This window comes from Bos grunniens, chromosome 27, assembly GCF_055505025.1.
Source record: "Bos grunniens cultivar Pamir isolate PY7600 chromosome 27, Bosgru_T2T1.0, whole genome shotgun sequence".
NCBI classification, from domain to species: Eukaryota; Metazoa; Chordata; class Mammalia; order Artiodactyla; family Bovidae; genus Bos; species Bos grunniens.
In genome coordinates, this window is record NC_141191.1 from 6,639,329 (window position 1) to 6,659,812 (window position 20,484).

The 20,484-nt window shown below is 42.6% G+C and overlaps 1 protein-coding gene across 37 annotated transcripts in view; it reads left to right on the forward strand.

Annotated features, from left to right (window-relative positions):
• The first annotated feature begins 7,677 nt into the window (after positions 1–7,677).
• Positions 7,678–20,484, forward strand: part of MCPH1 (microcephalin 1) — a 232,385-nt gene continuing 219,578 nt past the window's right edge. For 31 of the 37 annotated variants that reach the window (XR_015155995.1, XR_015155994.1, XR_015155997.1 and 28 more), the window contains exons 1-3: positions 8,223–8,296; positions 9,259–9,350; positions 13,188–13,306. Coding sequence is in view for 24 of the 37 variants with exons in the window: in XM_086379708.1 (XP_086235834.1) it covers positions 8,257–8,296; positions 9,259–9,350; positions 13,188–13,306 (251 nt within the window). In the remaining 13 variants the exon portion in view is untranslated. The other 6 variants (XM_086379712.1, XM_086379742.1, XM_086379732.1 and 3 more) reach the window with 4 other exon arrangements.

Consider the following 20,484-nt stretch of genomic DNA (forward strand, 5'->3'; position numbering starts at 1 on the left):
CATACAGGCCAGCATTTCTTGTGATGTACTCTGCATATAAGTTAAATAAGCAGGGTGACAATATACAGCCTTGATGTACTCCTTTCCTGATTCGGAGCCAGTCTGTTGTTCCATGTCCAGTTCTAACTGTTGCTTCCTGACCTGCATATAGGTTTCTCAAGAGGCAGGTCAGGTGGTCTGGTATTCCCATCTCTTTCAGAATTTTCCACAGTTTATTGTGATCCACACAGTCAAAGGCTTTGGCATAATCAATAAAGCAGAAGTAGATGTTTTTCGGGAACTCTCCTGCTTTTTCGATGATCCAACAGATGTTGGCAATTTGATCTCTGCCTTTTCTAAATCCAGCTTGGACATCTGGATGTTCATGGCTCCCATAGCCTGACTTGGAGAATTTTGAGCATTACTTTGCTAGCATGTGAGATGAGTGCAATTGTGGGGTAATTTGAGCATTCTTTGGCATTGCCTTTCTTTGGGGTTGGAATGAAAACTGAGCTTTTCCAGTCCTGTGGCCACTGCTGAGTTTTCTAAATTTGCTGGCATATTGAGTGCAGCATTTTTATAGCATCATGTCTTAGGATTTGAAATAGCTCAACTGGAATTCCATCACCTCCACTAGCTTTGTTCATAGTGATGCCTCCTAAGGCCCGCTTGACTTCACATTCCAGGATGTCTGGCTCTAGGTGAGTGATCACACCATCGTGCTTATCTGGGTCATGAAGATCTTTTCTTTTAATAGTTCTTCTGTGAATCAGTTATATATATATAGTGTGTGTGTGTGTGTGTGTGTACCAGTTATATATATTTAGTGTGTATGTGAATCAGTTATGTATATATATAGTGTGTGTATGAATCAGTTATATATATATATATATATATATAGTGTGTGTGTGTGTGTGAATCAGGTATATATATAGTGTGTGTGTGTGTGTGTGTGTGTGTGAATCAGGTATATATATAGTGTGTGTGTGTGTGTGTGTATGAATCATATATATATAGTGTGTGTGTGTTTGTGTGTGTGTGTGAATCATATATATATATATATAGTGTGTGTGTGTGTGTGTGTGTGAATCAGGTATATATATAGTGTGTGTGTGTGTGTGTGTGTATGAATCATATATATATAGTGTGTGTGTGTTTGTGTGTGTGTGTGAATCATATATATATATATAGTGTGTGTGTGTGTGAATCAGTTATATATATAGTGTGTGTATGTGTGTGAATCAGGTATATATATATATAGTGTGTGTGTGTGTGAATCAGGTATATATAGTGTGTGTGTGTGTGTGTGTGTGTGAATCAGGTATATATATAGTGTGTGTGTGTGAATTAATTATATATATAGTGTGTGTGTGTGTGTGTGAATCAGTTATATATATAGTGTGTGTGTGTGTGTGTGTGAATCAGGTATATATATAGTGTGTGTGTGTGTGGGTGGGTGTGTATCAGGCATATATATATATATAACTGATTCACTTTGCAGGATACCTGAAACTAACAGACACAACATTGTGAGTCAATTATACTCCAGAAAAGAAGAAAACGTCTAGCTATCCTGGGACGCCAGCTTTGTGGAAGCCCCAAGTCTCTTGGAGTGACTGAGTGGGAAGGAGATGCAGACGAAGCCCCAGGGCTTCAACCAGCATAGTTCAGACACCTGGAGGAGCCTGGAGAGGGTTCTAGAGAGCCCAAGCCCCGCTGCCTGTCCCCTGAGTGTGAGTGCACTGGGAGTGCAAGTGAGGAGCAGTCAGCTCACACACGGCCAGACAGTCCTGTGGTCTGAAGTCATAGAGGTCAGGGGTGCTCTGTTACCAGCAGTGGAGGACAGGAGCTGGGGGCAAGGGAGCAGGGTCCGCAGAGGAGCTGAGCAGGGTGAGCAGGTGACCTTCAGCTTCAGCCTGACTCCACAGGGGGCTGTGGGGTGAAAAATCATCCAGTGATTCTGTGTTCTGCTTGGAAAGAGGGAGCAGGGCTTTAGAACTCAGCCTCCCTGACTCAAGGGACAGTCATTGGCGGGTGTGGGAGGGGGTGCACCGCCAAGCCAGGGCTCCAGTGGAGTGAGGGCACTCGGGGATTCGGGAGGGGGCGTGATCGGGTCACACCAGCAGCATCTCCGTGGCCCCTCCGATGGCAGCCCCTTCCCGAACACCAGCAACTCCTGCATGGTCCTGGAAGCAGCATCTAACGTGTCTTCCCAGTTCTACCCTTGTCTTCTGCCGTCTGCATCCAGAACCATCTCTTCCTTAGGCTAATCTGGACTTTGGGATAGAAGCCTTCCACTGTTCTCCCCGTTGGCCTGCCTGGGGATCTGACTGCCCAGGCTCTGTGTTGGCACGCTCCTGCCTCTTCCTGGAGAACTTGGTCTCCAGCTGTTGTTGCACAAGGAAGCGGGGAGTGAGACTGGGAGTCACTTGAGAAAGGGAGAAAGAGAGAGAGAGGAGGAGGGAATGAAGGGGAGGAGCGACAGAGGGAAGGAGAAAGGAAGGGAATCTCAAGGAAGTGAGAAGGAGGGAAGAGTGAGTGAGGGAACAAAGGCGTCTTTATTCTAGAGAGAAATGAAAGTCTGTCTTAGGAGGCAAGAGTAATTGATGGTAGGTTGAGTGCTGGGGGTTAAAAAAACCAATTACTTCTGTGTATAAACAGTCATAATATATAAAAAGTATTTAGCAGCCAGTATGGCCGATTGCCGGGAGAAATATCAATAACCTCAGATATGCAGATGACACCACCCTTATGGCAGAAAGTGAAGAGGAACTCAAAAGCCTCTTGATGAAAGTGAAAGTGGAGAGTGAAAAAGTTGGCTTAAAGCTCAACATTCAGAAAACGAAGATCATGGCATCCGGTCCCATCACTTCATGGGAAATAGATGGGGAAACAGTGGAAACAGTATCAGACTTTATTTTTCTGGGCTCCAAAATCACTGCAGATGGTGACTGCAGCCAGGAAATTAAAAGACGCTTACTCCTTGGAAGTTATGACCAACCCAGATAGCATATTCAAAAGCAGAGACATTACTTTGCCAACAAAGGTTCGTCTAGTCAAGGCTATGGTTTTTCCTGTGGTCATGTATGGATGTGAGAGTTGAACTGTGAAGAAGGCTGAGCGCCCAAGAATTGATGCTTTTGAACTGTGGTGTTGGAGAAGACTCTTGAGAGTCCCTTGGACTGCAAGGAGATCCAACCAGTCCATTCTGAAGGAGATCAGCCCTGGCATTTCTTTGGAAGGAATGATGCTAAAGCTGAAACTCCGGTACGTTGGCCACCTCTGCGAAGAGTTGACTCATTGGAAAGGACTCTGATGCTGGGAGGGATTGGGGGCAGGAGGAGAAGGGGACGACAGAGGATGAGATGGCTGGATGGCGTCACTGACTCGATGGACGTGAGTCTGGGTGAACTCCGGGAGTTGGTGATGGACAGGGAGGCCTGGCGTGCTGCGATTCATGGGGTTGCAAAGAGTCGGACTTGACCGAGCGACTGATCTGATCTGATCTGATGGCCGGTGGTCACCCACTCCAGGATTCTTGCCTGGAAAATTCCAAGGACAGAGGAGCCTGGCGGGCTACAGTCCACGGGGTCGCCAAGAGTTGGACATGACTGAGCAACTGTCACGTTCACATACTGGAGGGTTCTTTAAAAAAGAAATGGCCAAGGCAGCTACCAGTGATAAGGGACACCAGGAGGTTTGGAGGGATCCCAAGGCCCCCTGACTGGGCCTAGTGTTAACCCTCTAGCTGCTGGATCAGGGCAAGCCAGATGGAAAGGGGGAGAGATACTGTTGGGAGGGAGCAGGCAGAAAGCCTAAGGTGGTTCAAGAGCCCAGCTGGCTTCCAAATGGTGCCGAATATCCAGTATTTCAGGAACTCATGTCGCTGTACTGATGCATCTTGGCTTGAATAGAGCCCCTGAATAGAGACCTTTTTTTTCTTTAAACAAATTTGAGGTCATACCATATATATTCTGGTGCCCTACTTTTTTCAATTTAACAATATATTGTAAGCATTTTCCTGTGGGGCTCACTTTTTGGGTTTTGCTTTTGAAAAGGATTTCAGACAATTTAGTTTTGAGTCAGAATCAGGGTGTTGAGGGGCAAATGCTCCAGGCCACAGAAAATTCTTTGAAACAACCTGCTTGCTGATGGTGTGTCTACCCCCTTTCCTAAGTCTGTGGTCACTGGATATGCTATAGGTGTGTTAAGTCGCTTCAGTCATGTCCAACTCTTTGCCACCCTATGGACTGTAGCCCACCAGGCTCATCTGGCCATTGGATCCTCCAGGCAAGAACACTGGCATGGCAAACATCTGTGAATAAATGAAGGAAGAGGTCGATACTAAGTGCGGTTAAAACAACAAGCGATGGGGAGAGATGCTGACGTACATTTTAAAATTTCAACTACGGGGGACTTCCCTGGGGGTCAGGGGTTAAGACTACTTCCAGTGTGGGGGCCACAGGTTTGATCCCTGGTCAGTGAACTAAGATCCCGCGTGCCACTAGGAATGCCTGCCCCCACCAAAATTACAATTACTAAGGTAACTGAAAATAACTACTTAGAAAAATCCAGCACTAGCAAAGAAGCATTTCCCTAGAGATGTGTCTTGCTACATTTCATCTACTCACAGAAGGGCAGTATTGTGTGGGTTTTCTGATTTAATTTTACAGAGATCCTAGGAGAAATAAAGATAATGGGCCATGTATTTCTTGGAACTTAAGCAAAGTGGCTGGCCTAGGTAAAAACTCTTGTAAAGAATCCTTATCTTATTTGAACTCATATTTGAGTTAATTAGGATAAGAACATTACTTCTTCAGTCAACTATAAAGTTCCATTTTTATTGCTGTAAAACATGACAAAGATAGAAAGCTAAAATAATCCATTATTGTTCTTGCAAATCATTTTGGCTTTCGTGGCCTTTACCAGTGCTTTTCTTCCCTTTTCATTTATTCATTTTTCTCAATTCATGTGCACATGGTTTTTGCAATTTTTTCAATGTTTTTGAGGACAAGCATGTTAGTTACTCCGTATCATCAAATAATATTCTCATTTGAAAACACATGAAACCTTTATTTTAAAAGTGTAAGTTTGAGAAAAGCATAATTTGCCATTATTAGTGAAAAAAAGCCGAATTTCCTTCTGCTGCTGCTGCTGCTGCTCTGTGCGACCCCATAGATGGCAGCCCACCAGGCTCCCCCGTCCCTAATAATTAAGAGATTTGTATTTTCACTAAGAAATTACAAAGTTTTAAAGTTTTCTATCAGACAGTGTGTGCTAGTCAAATCTCTCTCCACTGCTTTTTTTTTTTTTTTTTTAGGTTTTGTAGAAACATCTTAAAGAAAAATGTAACTCCATGATCTATGCCTCACCTTTGAAATTCATGCATTTCTAGGAAACCAGACCCACTTCTGCCCTAAATGTTGATGCAGTACTGTTGAGAATGGAAGAGTCTAGAGGGAACTTCAGACTCCGGGCACCCGCGTTTCCTTCTGAAGCCCTGAGCCTTTTATCTGACTGGTCTGCCAGGCCTTCTCAGCGGCGCGCTCATCCTGATGGTAGGAAGGCTGTCAGGGAAGAACCTCTGAAAACTCACCTCCTGCTGAGCTGAAGTGCACGACTCAGAAAGTCAATATTTTCAGTCTGCCTTTGTCCTCAGTGCATATAAAAGGGCTTTGAGTGTTTATTCCTTTTATCACGGGTGAGCACTAGCAGAGGAAAGAAACTGGCTTTCATTTTTTATACTTTTGCAGAGAGCAAAAATGAAGCGCAGGTAACTTATTTCAGACTTTACTAGATCCTTTCTCTAGGTTGTTTTACTAGAAACTCTAAATAGACAGGCAACCACGAAAAATAAAACTAGAGAGTATCAGTGTCAAGGCCATGTTTCTTTGAACCCAGTAGTTTAACTCTGTTCTTAAGGATGAGACGTCTGTAGTTTAGATGATAGAGTCTCCTTCTGGTGTGAAGAGGTGGTCAACCAAGTGAGAAGAAGGTAAATGAAACTTTGGATAGTGGCAGGGGGTGGGGGGGCTTCCGTACATTGTATTTGAACTTCAGATGACTGTTATTTTTGTTTTAAACAATCCATTTTATGTTATTTTTATTTGTGTGATCAATATGCATTTAGATTTCACCATAGTTTAACATTTTTTGTTATCTGTTATTCCTTCTTGAGCTGAGTTCACACTCCCAGGTAGACTGTGTCCCCATTTCCTCAGGGTAGAATTTATTAGGTGTGATAATGATACAAGTATTGATCAAAGATTTGAGTCCAGGAAGTGGGATTTGGTAGATGCACATACTCAACATAATTCTTTGGAATCACACTGAGCTCACTGGGCCCTATTAATGGCTGATTTAACAATTAGGGTTGAATGAATGACTGAATGAAAGGAGAGCAGTCCATATTCTTGTACACATACCCTTCTGCTGACTATAGTCAAAAGAACTAAAGGTATTGTTTTCAGTTTCAACAAGCTTTAACTGTTAGCAGTTGTTTGTTACTTTGCACTAGTCAGGTAAACTCTCTTGACCCTGATTACTTATTGTATAAATTGTATAATATTGCTTAACAGAAACTGTTGTAAAGCATGAAGTGATACAAAGTATAAAAGAGAAAGCAATTTTAATTGTAAAGGAGTTGGGGAGGGTGCAAAGGAGGCTTCAGTGGTTAGTCTCCAGGATACAATAATAAATACCTATAAAATAATAGAATTTTAGTGAGAATCCAGGAGGAAAATACACATAAGTGCTATATAATAACACTCACCTCATGAGTAGGATTAACTTTGACAACACATCTAAACTTTGATAATACACCACTTACATGATAAGTGTTCATTGTGCTGTGTGCTGTGCTCAGCCATGTCCAACTCTCTGGGACCCTATGAATTGTAGCCCGCCAGTCTCCTCTGTCCACGGGATTTTCCAGGCAAGAACACTGGAGTAGGTTGCCATTTCCTCCTCCAGGGGATCTTCCTGACCCAGAGCTCCATCCCTGGGTCTCCTGCATTTGCAGGATTCTTCAACCATTCCTGAGACACGTAGGAAACCCAAGTGTTCATTAAATGTTAGCTATTATCTCTACTCGGAGAAGGCAACGGCACCCCACTCCAGTACTCTTGCTTGGAAAATCCCGTGGACGGAGGAGCCTGTTAGGCTGCAATCCATGGGGTCGCGAAGAGTCGGACACGACTGAGCGACTTTACTTTGACTTTTCACTTTCATGCATTGGAGAAGGAAATGGCAATCCACTCCAGTGTTCTTGCCTGGAGAATCCCAGGGACGGGGGAGCCTGGTGGGCTGCCGTCTATGGGGTCGCACAGAGTCGGACACGACTGAAGTGACTTAGCATAGCATTATCTCTACTATTATTAATGCTTTTCTACAAGAAAATGAAACTTGGAGAGTGTTAGTAACTCATTAACATCTCATAGCTAGTTAGTGGCTGATTGGTGGTGGTGTTCAATTGCTCAGTCCTGTCCGATTCTTTGGCCCCCATGGACTGCAGGCCTCCCTGCCCTGTAGTGGCTGATATCAGCCCCCAAACTCCAAGTCCAGTCTGATTTCCATCTGATTATAAGGGAACTCCCTTAAGATTATTTTTCTTTAAGCCTGGTAATTGACTATATTCTACATGATAGAACACAAAAATGGTATTGAAACCTTAAAAATGAAACTTCTCACACGTTTGGTAGTTCCTTCTTTAATACAGACAACACGGTCCTTTAACTTAGTGTTTCGAGTAGATTAAACAGAGAACGCTTATCAACTCGGGGGGTGGGGAACAGTCGCCCCTTACTACAGGTCACTGCAGGGAAGCTGGGGGTTGGGCCAAGCTCCCGCAGGACGCAGGCGCGCAGCCCTCGGGGCGGGGCCTGCGCGGCGGGGGCGGGACTCCGGGCTGGCGGGAAGTTTGACACCCAGAAGATAAGGAGCCAGGCGGCCAGGCTATTCCTGAGGGCAGGCTCCCCTACTCCCTCTGAGACTCATCCGCTCTGGGGTTTGCGGACTGTAGGGCTCGAGGGAGACAGCCCGGCTAGGGGGACCTCCCGCGGGAACCGGAGACCCCGGGTCTCCATGCAGGAGCTGACGCGCCGTGTAGGTACGTCCGGAGAGAACCTGCCTCCGTTGCCCGCGCGGAGGGGTCTTGGTCCCGCCCCCAGCCCCCTATTGGTTGCTCAGAGGACGCGGACAGGCGGATTTCCGCAGAGCCCGCCTTGCGCACGCGCGCTGCTGTCACTGCGTCAGGCTTGCGCGTCACCGCCGTCCGTGATGGCGGCCCCCGGGAGCCTTGGGGGCCCGGTCCTGAAAGGTGAGCAGGCGGGTATCGAGCCGGCGCGGCTGCGGCCGGGCCTCAGGACGGGCGCCCGGGTCACGGCAACCCCGGGGTCGCCAGTCCGGCTGCGGGGAGGAGGCGGGGATCTGTCCTCGAACCCAGAACCGGGACCGCCCGTGACGGTTGGGGGTCCGTCTCGGAGCCCAGGGACCGCGCCGCCCGACCTGGGCCGGGTCAGGCGGGCGGCGCAGACACGCGAAGGGCTGGGAAGCCCGGGGGGGGATGGTTTTCAGCTTTTTCTGGGTTCTGGCGTCTTTGTATGGCCGGGTGGATTTGCGGGGAGGGGGCTCTAGTGAAATTAGAAAAAGAACCAGTAACTCCTCTCCCTGTTCTCTGTCAACGTGACCAGAACCTCTCAGTGAGGAATGATTCCCTCCAGGCACGCCTGAAAGGCACCAGGCTTTGAGCAGGGAGGGTTTCGTAAACTGTTTCCTGCCCCGCGAAGGCTGCCTGTTGGCCGTGTTTTTGTAGGACCTGCAAACTAAAAGTGCCCTTTACTTTTTTAAATGGTTGAGAGGAACCGAAGGAGGAGGACAAATGAAATCTATATCAAATTCAAGCTTCATTTTCCATAAAGTTTTGTTGGAATGCAGTTATGCTTTTGTCTTTGACTGCTTTTGTGCTGCAGCCTTCTAACGGAGTGGTTGTTTGGCCCTCAAAGCCTAAGATAATTGCTTTCTGGTCCTTTACAGAAAACAGACTCTGGCTCTAGAAAGTTAGGCTTGGTTTAAGAATTTGGGAAGAGTTGAGAATGTAAACTGTGACATATGTATGAGTAAAGTTTTTCCCTTGAAATTTTAAAGAATCTAATGGCAATTTTAACAGAAGAAATCTTAAATTTACTTTTTAATGTGAATAGAACAGGAGAAAAATATGTTGAAATCTTTGGGTGAGGGTATATCAGATATATTCTATGCTAGCATCTTGTTTGTTTTCAGATGTTGTGGCCTATGTTGAAGTGTGGTCAGCCAATGGGACAGAAAATTACTCAAAGACCTTTAGGAATCAACTTGTGGATATGGGGGCGAAGGTAAGAAATTCATTTTACCATTGCTACACCTGACAGTCATCTGAAACATAAGGAGATCTATTTGCATTTTCTTATTTTGGGATTTTTTACTTAAAGCACGATGGACAAAGAGGACAGTGGGTAAGTGGCAGAAGAAAAAAGGAGAGAACCATGGTACGAGAAATTGAGAACAGCTGGGCTAGGGGAGAGCTCCAGGATGGAAATACAGGTACTGCCACTGGCTATTCGGATGCCTGATATTCTTCATCAAAGTGTGGAATACAGGAAAAGGAATAGTTTTTTTTAAAGGGAAAAGTTGTGAATCTGGGGATATTGGAAGTAACCTGATAGACATTTGGATGTACAAATCTGGAACTTGAGATTGTCAGGGCTAGAGATACTGTTTTAGGCATCAAGAACATAAGAGTCAGGTGTGGTGATTACCCAGGTGGTTAGAATGAAAAGTGCTGAAGGTGGAGCCTGTTTAGTATTTCCAGGGCTGGTATGGGAGTCATGGACCCTGGGACCGAGACTGGGAAGGATACCAGGAGAATCCAGAAAACACGCCTGAAAGTGGGAGGAGGAACATACTTCAAAGATGGAAATTCTAAAACGCTGCCTAAGCTTAAGAAAAGTTAGGATTGGGAAATATATTCTTTGAGCTTGAAAGCTGTAAGGTCATTGTTGAGTGCCACCATGTTCAGTGAGCTGGGTTAAGGGAATCATGGAGATCTGAGGAATGGGGTGGTGAAGGCAGCAGCTCGAAGCAGGGTTCAGATGTGAGCTGACTTCGTGGCTGGGGGGACTTGGGGGAGGGGGGCTGGTCGGCTGGTTAAAGGAGAGATTAACACAGTAAGCTACCACTGAAGCCAGGGCAAGGATTAGGGACGGTCAGGGCATAACATAAACTGAAGGGCAGTGTTCTCCCTTACTCAGGCAGAGTGTCTGCTCCTGAGTTTCCTTTGACTCACTGTGTTCCTTGACCTAGTGAGCAGGGGCAAGATCCAAGAGCAGGCTAGGGTGACAGTCAGACGGCAGGGCCCGGGGTTTGCTTTTGAACCTGAGAAGACACCTTTTTTCCTGCTAAATCAGAAGGTATATCCATTAGGATTTTGGGAGGGTTTCCACTTGATGATACCAGCTACATACTCGTGCTCCACGTGTTATTGTGACAGGAGAAAGCTGTGGAACATAGGAGTTGGCAGAATGGCTTTTGAGAGTAGTATTACGGTCTTGGATCTCTTGAATTCCGCCCCCCCCGCCCCCGCCCACCACCTTTTATTTAGCAGTTTTTCAAATAGAAAAGTTGAAAGAATAGTATGGTGAATATAGACCCAACAATTAACATACTTGCTTGGACTCCATCTCTCTAAACAGTATATGTATTTTTTTCCTGAACTATTCAAAAGTAAATTGCAGATACCATAATTTGTCCCTAAATATATTTAGCCTGTATCTTTTAGAACAAAGATGCCTTCTGTGTGACAGAGACCGTTTCACATCTGAGAAAGCTGTCGGTAATTTCCTAGCAGCTTTCTGTGGTGTTTGAATAAGTTTATAATTCTGTCAGCATATAAAAGCCCCACTGCTGTGTATCCTTGGTCTTGTCTGTCTTTACCTTCAGCCATCACAGTGTGTTTCTGGTGGTGTATCAGCCTGGTGTGCATTTCCATTTTCCTGTACTTCTTCCCATACTTATTTTGAAGACCTGTTCAGGTCTCCACCTCATGTTTGCATTGGGTTTTTTTTTTCTTCTTGATTTGTAAGCATTCTTTATACTCTTCAGTTGACCCCTTTGTCAGCCAGGTGAATTGCAATATTTTCTGTCTGTGGCTTGCTTTTTCACCTTAATGGCATCTTTTGCGGAGAAGGCAGTGGCACCCCACTCCAGTACTGTTGCCTGGAAAACCCCGTGGACTGGAGCCTGGTAGGCTGCAGTCCATGGGGTCACGAAGAGTCGGACACAACTGAGCAAGTTCACTTTGATTTTTCACTTTCATGCATTGGAGAAGGAAATGGCAACCCACTCCAGTGTTCTTGCCTGGAGAATCCCAGGGACGAGGGAGCCTGGTGGGCTGCCGTCTGTGGGGTCGCACAGAGTCGGACACGACTGAAGTGATTTAGCAGCAGCAGCATCTTTTGATGATAATGGTAGTTTATTCCTTATGGTAAGCTTCTGTGTGTGTATCTTGTTTTAAAAAATCTATTTCTACATGGCGGTTGTGGGAATTTTTCTCTTATTTTCCGGAAGCTTTATCATTTTGCCTTTCACATTTAGATTTATAATACATTTGAAATTAGTTTTTGTATGTGGTATGAAATCAGTTCAGTTCAGTTCAGTCACTCAGTCATGTCTGACTCTTTGCAACCCCATGAACTGCAGCATGCCAGGCCTCCCTGCATCACCAACTCCCGGAGTTCACTCAAACTCATGTCCATAGAGTCAGTGATGCCATCCAGCCATCTCATCCTCTGATGTTCCCTTCTCTTACCCCCAATCCCTCCCAGCATCAGAGTCTTTTCTAATGAGTCAACTCTTCGCATGAGGTGGCCAGAGTATTGGCATTTCAGCTTTAGCATCAGTCCTTCCAATGAACACCCAGGACTGATCTCCTTTAGAATGGACTGGTTGGATCTCCTTGCAGTCCAAGGGACTCTCAAGAGTCTTCTCCAACACCACAGTTCAGAAACATCAATTCTTCGGCGCTCAGCTTTCTTCACAGTCCAACTCTCACATCCATACGTGACCACTGGAAAAACCATAGCCTTGATTTTTTTCCCAGTGGATGATCATTTGTCTCAACACCGTTTATTGAAAAGACTGTCCTTTAGCACAGTGACACCTTTGTCATTAGGTAACCATGTTTCAGTACCCATACAGTCTGTTCTCATGACAACTCCGCTTGTCTTAATTACTCTTTATAATAAGTCTCACCCTTTGTTCTTCAAGCACAGAGTTCTGGCTTTTTGCTTTCCCAGATACAAGGAGTTCTGGCCTTTTGCTTTCCCAGATACATAATTGGAACTGGTTTGTCAGTTTGTAGCCTGAAGCTTTTTTTGGAATCTTGATTGGTATTGAATAGAGAACAGCAGATCAGTATGGAGAGAACTGACATGTTTATACACGGGAATCTTCTAAAGCATCAACATGATGTATGCCTTTGCTGATATGGGTGTCTTTAATTTTCTCAGTGATGTTTTATGATTTTTCTCTGGTTATTTTGTTGCTGTTATGAATGATATCTTTTAAATTCTTTTTCCTATTGCTGTTATATAGAACTAGTTATTTTTGCATATCTACATTGTGTCCAGAAAACTTATCAAACTCTTCTGAGTTCTGTGGCATTTTGGGGATTTTTTAACAATGTGCACAATTGACTCTTACCTGTACAGGGTCGTTTTATTTTTCTCTAATCCTAACACTTTTTCTTTTCTTGACATACTGTGCTGGCTCGGGCCAGTTGGATAGAATGGAGATACTCCTCAACAGAAAGGTTTTAGCATTTCCCATCATGCAGTCTTATACCAGCTTTCAGATCCTAATTTACTGTGAATTTTCCTCATTGATAAACTTTTTAAGTTTATCGAACGCATTTTTGGCATGTAATTGAGGTGGCTATGATTTTTCTCTTCTACTTTGTTAATGAAGTGAATAATGATTGACTTTTTGTTCTAAACCAGCCTTGCAGTCCTGGAATAAACAGGGGTGGGAATGTATTGTATATATTGGTTGATACTATTTGCTAATTATTTTGTTGCTTTTTTGGCAAGTGTCTACAAGAGTGACACTGGCTTGTACTTAAGAAACTTATGCAGGTAGTAATAAATTTACTTTTGTTTTCTGCCTTTTGTCTGCAGGTTTCAAAAACTTTTAACAAACAAGTAACTCATGTCGTGTTCAAAGACGGGTACCAGAGCACCTGGGAAAAAGCACAGAAGAGAGGTGTGAAGCTCGTCTCAGTGCTCTGGGTTGACAAGTGAGTCCTTTCTCCTGTTTTTTTTTTTTTTTTCCCCCTTACGTTATCTAGTATTGGTAGAGTGTGGAGATATTTTGCATGAATCACAGAACTAGATAAAGTTTTGTTTCCATCTTTTCTCTGCCTCTTACTGGGAGCATTTGACATCCTCAGTTTCCTAGGACGAAAGACGGGTCCTGCCCAGAGACCCTGAGACGGAGTCTGTGTGGTATGTTGAGGGAACAGAGAAGCAGATTGTTAGTCTACTGAGGTGGCCAGTCTCTAACAAAACACCACAGACTGTGGCCTTAAGCAGCAGAAATGTATCTCTCAGACTTCTGGAGGCTAGAAGTCCACTATGAAGGTGTCCACAGCGTTGGGTTCTTCTGAGGCCTCTCTCCTTGGCTTGCTGGTGGCCATATTGTTTCTGTCTTCACTTGGTCTGGCTGTTTCTGTGTCCTCATCTCTTTTATAAGGACCCTAGTCTTACTGGATTACCCACCCTCAGGGACCTCATTCAACCTTCACTATCTCCTTCAAGGCCCCATTTCCAACTGTAGTCATGTCATTTGGTCCTGGGTGTTAGAACTTCATGTGAATTTAGAGGACACAATTCAGCCCATGCAAGAATGCAGGAATAGTCAAGGGGAGGCTTTAGGAGGAGGTTGAGGTCAGAGGGAGTGGGGTATCAATGATATAAATCAAGTTTCCTGAAATCCAGATGTAAACGAGTCATACTGCTGATTTTCTAGAAAACTAGAGTAAATTTATGTGAAAACAGTAAGGCAAAATATAAGGCATAGACTTTGGCTCTTGATGTGTGAAGCTGCTCTAAAAGAATTAAGCCTGTTAGTTAAAAAAAAAACTTTAACAGTGAGGCATGACAATTGATTCCATTTCTTTGTCTTCCATTGTCTGGGCAGGTTTTAAGATTCCAGCCTCACTCTCCTCTCTTGTTTAAAACAAGGTGTTCCTCATTTCGGATGTGTCCTGTTTCCCCGTGATTAGGCTCAGGTTATGGTTTCCCACTCAAGAGGCTCCATGAGTGAGGTGTGCCTACCTGGAAACCTGCCGTTTCCGTCTGCCTCCTAATGGGATGCGAGTTTCGGTCACCTGGCAAGGCGTTGCTGGTTTTTTTTTCCATTGTGTGATGACTGTTGTTTCCTTTGAGGCTAATAAGCTGCCTGTGGGGAGGCAGATTCAGATCATGTAGACCTTTTGCTCCCTTGGCCCCAGGTATATTGTTCATGATGGTTCTTGCCTGAACCAACCTTAACCCTGAGTCTTATAGGATGACTATTTTCCAAGTCCAGCGCTTCTGGCTGTGCCCAGCTGTGTGCTGTGAGAAAGAGCCTTCTTTTCTCCCACACTGATTGATTAGTGTCAGCTCCTGGGTTCCTGTATTTTTCAACGGCTTATAGTTCACACTGTCTGTCTGGTGCTTAGATCATTCAGATTTGGCTACTGGGAGTCCCTTCAGCCAGTTCCTGTGTCTCTGTGACCTCGTGCCTGCTCTCCCCCAGCCCTGGCGTCAGCCCTTTGACTGGGACAGCATCCTGGACTGAGATGTGGGGCTGGTGGGCTCCTGGCCATGGCCCATCACCCCTTATTGGCCTTCCAGGCAGAGGCAGGAGACACATTTGCTCCTTTCTTCCCTTTTCCGTCCCTATTTGGGATTATTTGATGTGTTAGTTTTTAGACTAAAATTCTCTCCATTCTTTTTATTTATTTTTAGTGATTGCTTTAGGGGTTACAAAATAGATCCTTAACTTCTGAGTCTGCTTAGACTTAGTATTGTACCACGCCACATAAAATACAGGTAGAGACCTGGTAACTGTGTGTCTGTAGTTTCTGCCCCCTCCCCTGTGTTAGGGTGGTCGTATGGATTTCAACCATATGCAGTAGAGGCCTGCAAGACAGTGTTGTCACTGTGCTCTAAACACTTGTCTGTGTTTTAAATAAATTAAGAGGAAAAAATAGTGTCATGTTTATCTGTATATTCTTTCTCTTACTCTTCATTTCTGAGGATCTGAATTTCTTCTGTTATTTCCTTTCAGTGTGAATAGTTATGTTTGGTGTTTCTTTCCTTCTTTCTTTTTTTTTTTTAATTAAAATCCACATACTATAAACTCGCCCTGTTAGTGTACATTTTAGTAGTTTTTAATGTATTCTATTCAGATGTTTGTGGCAGTTATCACTACCTAATCCAGGACCATTTTATCCCCTCAGAATAAGGTCCATAACCATTGGCAGTCATTCTCCTTGGGCTCCTTACTTCCAGCCCCTGGCAGCCATCAATCTACTTTTTGTCTTTGGATTTACCTAGTCTGGACATTCCTTGTAAATGGAACCCGACATTATGCAGCTTCTTGTGTTGGATTTCTTTGCCTTGGCATCATGTTTTGGAGTTTCATTCGTGTTGTAGCCTGTGTCAGTTTTTTATTCCTTAGAGTTACTGAATAATATCATGTTTTGTTCATCTTCATCAGTTGGTAGACAGACATTTGGTTTATTTGCACTTTGGCCATTGAGTAATGCTGCTATGAACATTTATGTGCAAGTTTTCATGTGAATATATATATTTTTGATCCTCTTGGGTATATATGCACCTAGGAATGAAATTTCTGAGTTACACGGAAACCATTTGTTTAGCATTTTGTGGAAGTGCTAGTTTTTCGGATTGAGTGTACCATTTTACATTCCTACCAGTAATGTTCGAGGCTTGTTATCCCTCTTTATGTTGATAGCCATTGTTGTGGATGTGAAGTGGTATCTCACTGTAGTTTTGACTTGTATTTCCTTAATGACCAATGATGTTGAAAAGCTTTTCGTGGTTTACTTGGCTATTTTATCTTTGGAGAAATGTCTACTCAAACACTGTCCATTTTTTAAAACTTGAGTTATTTTTCTTGTTTGAGATAGAGTTCTTTATTCTGGGTACATATTATTTGCACACATAATAAGACCCTTATCAGACATATTATTTGCAAACATTTTCTCCCTTTCTGTGGGTTGCCTTTTCACTTTCTCGTTGGTATCCTTTGAAGCACAAGTTAAAAATTTTTAAGCCCAGTGTTTCTATTTTTTCTTTTGTTGTTTCAGTTTTAAATGTCATATTTAAGAAATGATTGCCTGATTGCAGGGCGTGAAAATTTACACCTGTGGTTTCTTCTCAGAGTTTTATAGTTCTGTCTTTAACACTTAGGTCTGTGGTTTACTTGAGTTAGGTTTTTGCCCATGGTGTGAGCTATGGTGTCACCTTCACTTTTACATGTGACTGTCCAGTTGTCCCAGTACCACTTGTTGAATAAACTGTTGTTTCCCCATTAAATTAAATTGATGTCCTTGTTGAAAATTAATTGACCATAGATACATGGATGTATTTCTGGATTCTCAGTTCTGTTTCATTGATCTGTGTGTTTATCTTAATGCCAGCACCACACTGTCTTGATTACTGTTGTTATTGTGGCTGACCCTTTGTAACCCCACGAACTGCAGCATGCCAGGCTTCCGTGTCCTTTACTGTATTCTGGAGTTTGCTCAAACTCATGTCCATTGAGTCAGTGATGTCATCCAGCTGTCTCATCCTCTGTCACCCCCTTCTCCTGGGGCCTTCAGTCTTTCCCAGCATCACGGTCTTTTCCAATGAGTCACATCTTCCCATCAGGTGGCCAAAATATTGTAGCTTCAACATCAGTCTTTTCAATGAATATCCAGGGTTGATTTCCTTTAGGATTAACTGATTTGATTTCCTTGCTATCCAAGGGACTCTCGAGAGTCTTTTTCAACACAGTTAAAAAATACGAGTTCTTCAGTGCTCAACCTTCTTTATGGTCCAACTCTCACATCCCTCCATGGCTACTGGAAAAACCATAGCTTTGACTATATGGACTTTTGTCGGCAAAGTGATGTCTGTGCTTTTTAATACACTGTCTAAGGTTTGTCATATAGCTTTTCTTCCAGAGAGCACGTGCCTTTTAATTTCATGATTACTTAATTACTGTAGCTTTACAGTAAGTTTTCAAGTTGGAAGTGTGTCTTCTCCAATTTTTATTTTCCTCCAGTTCCTTTGCATTTCTGTATGAATTTCAGGATTTGCTTGTCAGTTGCAGGGAGGGAGGGAAGGGAGCAACTGATATTTAATAGAGATTGTGTTAAGTCATTAATTATATAAGTGTTGCTATTTAATCTTGCGATCCATGGCCATGTTTTTATTTTCTTGTCTGTAATTTCTTTCCGTTATGTCTTGTAGTTTTCATTGTGTGAATCTTGCCCCTTCTAGGTTAAATTTATTCCCAATTTATTTTCTTTTTGATGCTATTGTAAATGGAGTTGTTTTCTTAATTTCATTTTTAGATTGTTCAATTATTAAAATACAGAAATATAACTGATTTTTGTATGTTGATTTTGTATCCTGCAAGTTTTTGAACTTGCCATTAGCTAAGTGTCTTTGTGATTTTCTTAGGATTTTTTTGTATATGGTGTTGTGTAATCTGTCTACAGAGATAGTTTGACTTCTTCCCTTCCAATCTGGATGCCTTTTATTTCCTTTTCTATTCTAATTGCCCTGACTATAACCTCCAGCACAGTACTGAATAGAAGCAGTAAGAGTGGACATCTTGTCTGGCTGCCAGTCTTAGGAGAAGAGCTTTCTGTATTTCTCTATTAAGTGTGATGTTAGCTTTGGATGTTTTTTTTAATAGGTGCACTTTGTCAGGTTGAGGAAATTTACTTCTATTCTTAGTTTTTGTTGGTTTCGATTTGTTTATTATTAAGGAATGTTGGGTTTTGTCAAAATGCTTTTTCTGCAGTTATTGAGATATTCATGTGAGAGAGAGATATATATATATTTATCATTCATTTCATTAATGTGCTGTATTAGATTGGTTTCATGTGGTGAACTAACTTTGCTTTCCTGGGATAAACTCTGCTTGGTTATGTTGTATACTTTTCTTTTTAAACTGGATCAGTTTGCTAGTACTTTATTTTCATTTTTGCAGCAGCTGTATTCATAAGGTATATTGCTCAGTACTTAGAATGACTTTTTCTAGGTTTGGAGTCAGGCAGTATTGGCATCGTAGAATTAGCTGGGCTGTGTTCTTCTGTCTTCTGAAGTTTATAGGGATTGGTGTTAGTTCTTCAAGCATTTGGGAGAACTCACCAGTGCAGCCATCTGGGCCTGGCCTTTTTTTGTGGGAGGGTTTTTGATTAGTAATTCAGTCTCTTGTTACAGGTTTGCTTAAGTTTTCTATTCTTGCGTCAGTTTAAATAGTTTGTGTCTTTCTGAAGTTTGTTCATTTCATCTAGGTTGTCTAATTTGTTGGCATGCACTTGTTTGTAGTATTCTGTAATAGTCCTTTTTATTTTGATAAGGTCAGTAGCAGCTCATTCCTAGTATGAATTAATATCGCTTTTCTTTTTGTCTTGATCAATTTAAGCTAAAGGCTTGTCAATTTCTTTGATCTTGTCAAAGAACCAACTTTTGGTCTCTTTGCTCTTTCTCCATTGTGTTGCTTCTCTTTTTTAAATTTCCACTATAATTATTTGTTTCCTTCTGCTTGTTTTGGGTTCAGTTTGCTCTTTTATTTCTCTAGTTAGAGCATTAGAAAATTCATTTGAAATCTTGATTCTTTTTTGATGTGTTTACAGTTACAAATTTCTTCTAAGGATAGCTCTAGCTTCATCTCATGAAATTTGGTATTTTTGTTTTAAGTTATTTCAAGTGTTTACCATTTTCTCTCATGATTTCTTCTTTGACCCATTGGTTATTTAGGAGCTTCTTATTTAATTTCTACATATTTTTGAGCCTTCCAAACTTGGTTCTGTTTTTGGTATCTCATTTCATTCTGTTGTGAGAGGAGAACATATTTTAAGATTTTTTAAAGTGGTTGAGACTTGTTCTTATGCCCTAACATTTGATCTGGCCAGGTGCATGTTGTGTGTGCACTTGAGAAGAATGTGTATTCATTCCGTTATTGTGGATACAATGTTCTATATACAGATGTTTGTTAGATCTAGCTTATTTATACTGTTTTCTCAGTGTTTTTCTGGAAAAGGTCAATTTTCATTCCAATCCCAAAGAAAGGCAATGCCAAAGAATGTTGAGACTACCACACAATTGCACTCATCTCATACGCTAGCAAAGTAGTACTCAAAATTCATCAAGCCAGGCTTCAACAGTACATGAACCATGAACTTCCAGATGTTCAAGCTGGATTTAGAAAAGGCAGAGGAACCAGAGATCAAATTGCCAACATCCGTTGGATCATCAAGAAAGCAAGAGAGTTCTAGAAAAACATCTACTTCTGCTTTATTGACTATGCAAAAACCTTTGACTGTGGATCACAACGAACTGGAAAATTCTTAAAGAGATGGGAATACCAGACCACCTGACCTGCCTCCTGAGAAACCTTATGCAGGTCAAGAAGCAACAGTTAGAACTGGACATGGAACAACAGACTGGTTCCAAATTGGAAAAGGAGTACATCAAGGCTAGATGTTATCAGTGTGCTTATTTAACTTACATGCAGAGTATATCATGTGAAATGCTGGGCTGGATAAATAACAAGTCTGGAATCAAGGTTGCCGGGAGAAATATCAATAACCTCAGATATGCAGATGACACCACCCTAATGGCAGAGAGGGAAGAGGAACTGAAAAAAAAGCCTCTTGATGAGAGTGAAAAAGTTGGCTTTTTCTCAACATTCAGAAAACTAAGATGGTATCCGGTCCCATCACTTCATGACAAATAGATGGGGAAACAATGAAAACAGTGACAAACTTTATTTTCTTCGGCTCCAGAATCACTGCAGATGGTGACTGCAGCCATGAAATTAAAAGATGCTTGCTCCTTCGAAGAAAAGCTATGACAAACCAAGACAGCATATTAAAAAGCAGAGACATTACTTTGCTGACAAAGATCTGTCTAGTCAAAACTATGGTTTTTCCAGTAGTCATGTATGCATGTGAGAGTTGGACCGTAAAGAAGGCTGAGTACTGAAGAATTGATGCTTTTGAACTGTGGTGTTGGAGAAGACTTTTGAGAGTCCCTTGGACTGCAAGGAGATCAAGCCAGTTAATTCTAAAACAAATCAGTCCTGTATATTCATTGGAAGGACTGATACTGAAGCTCCAATACTTTGGCTACCAAATGCGAAGAACTGACTCAATGGAAAAGACCCTGATGTTGGGAAAGATTG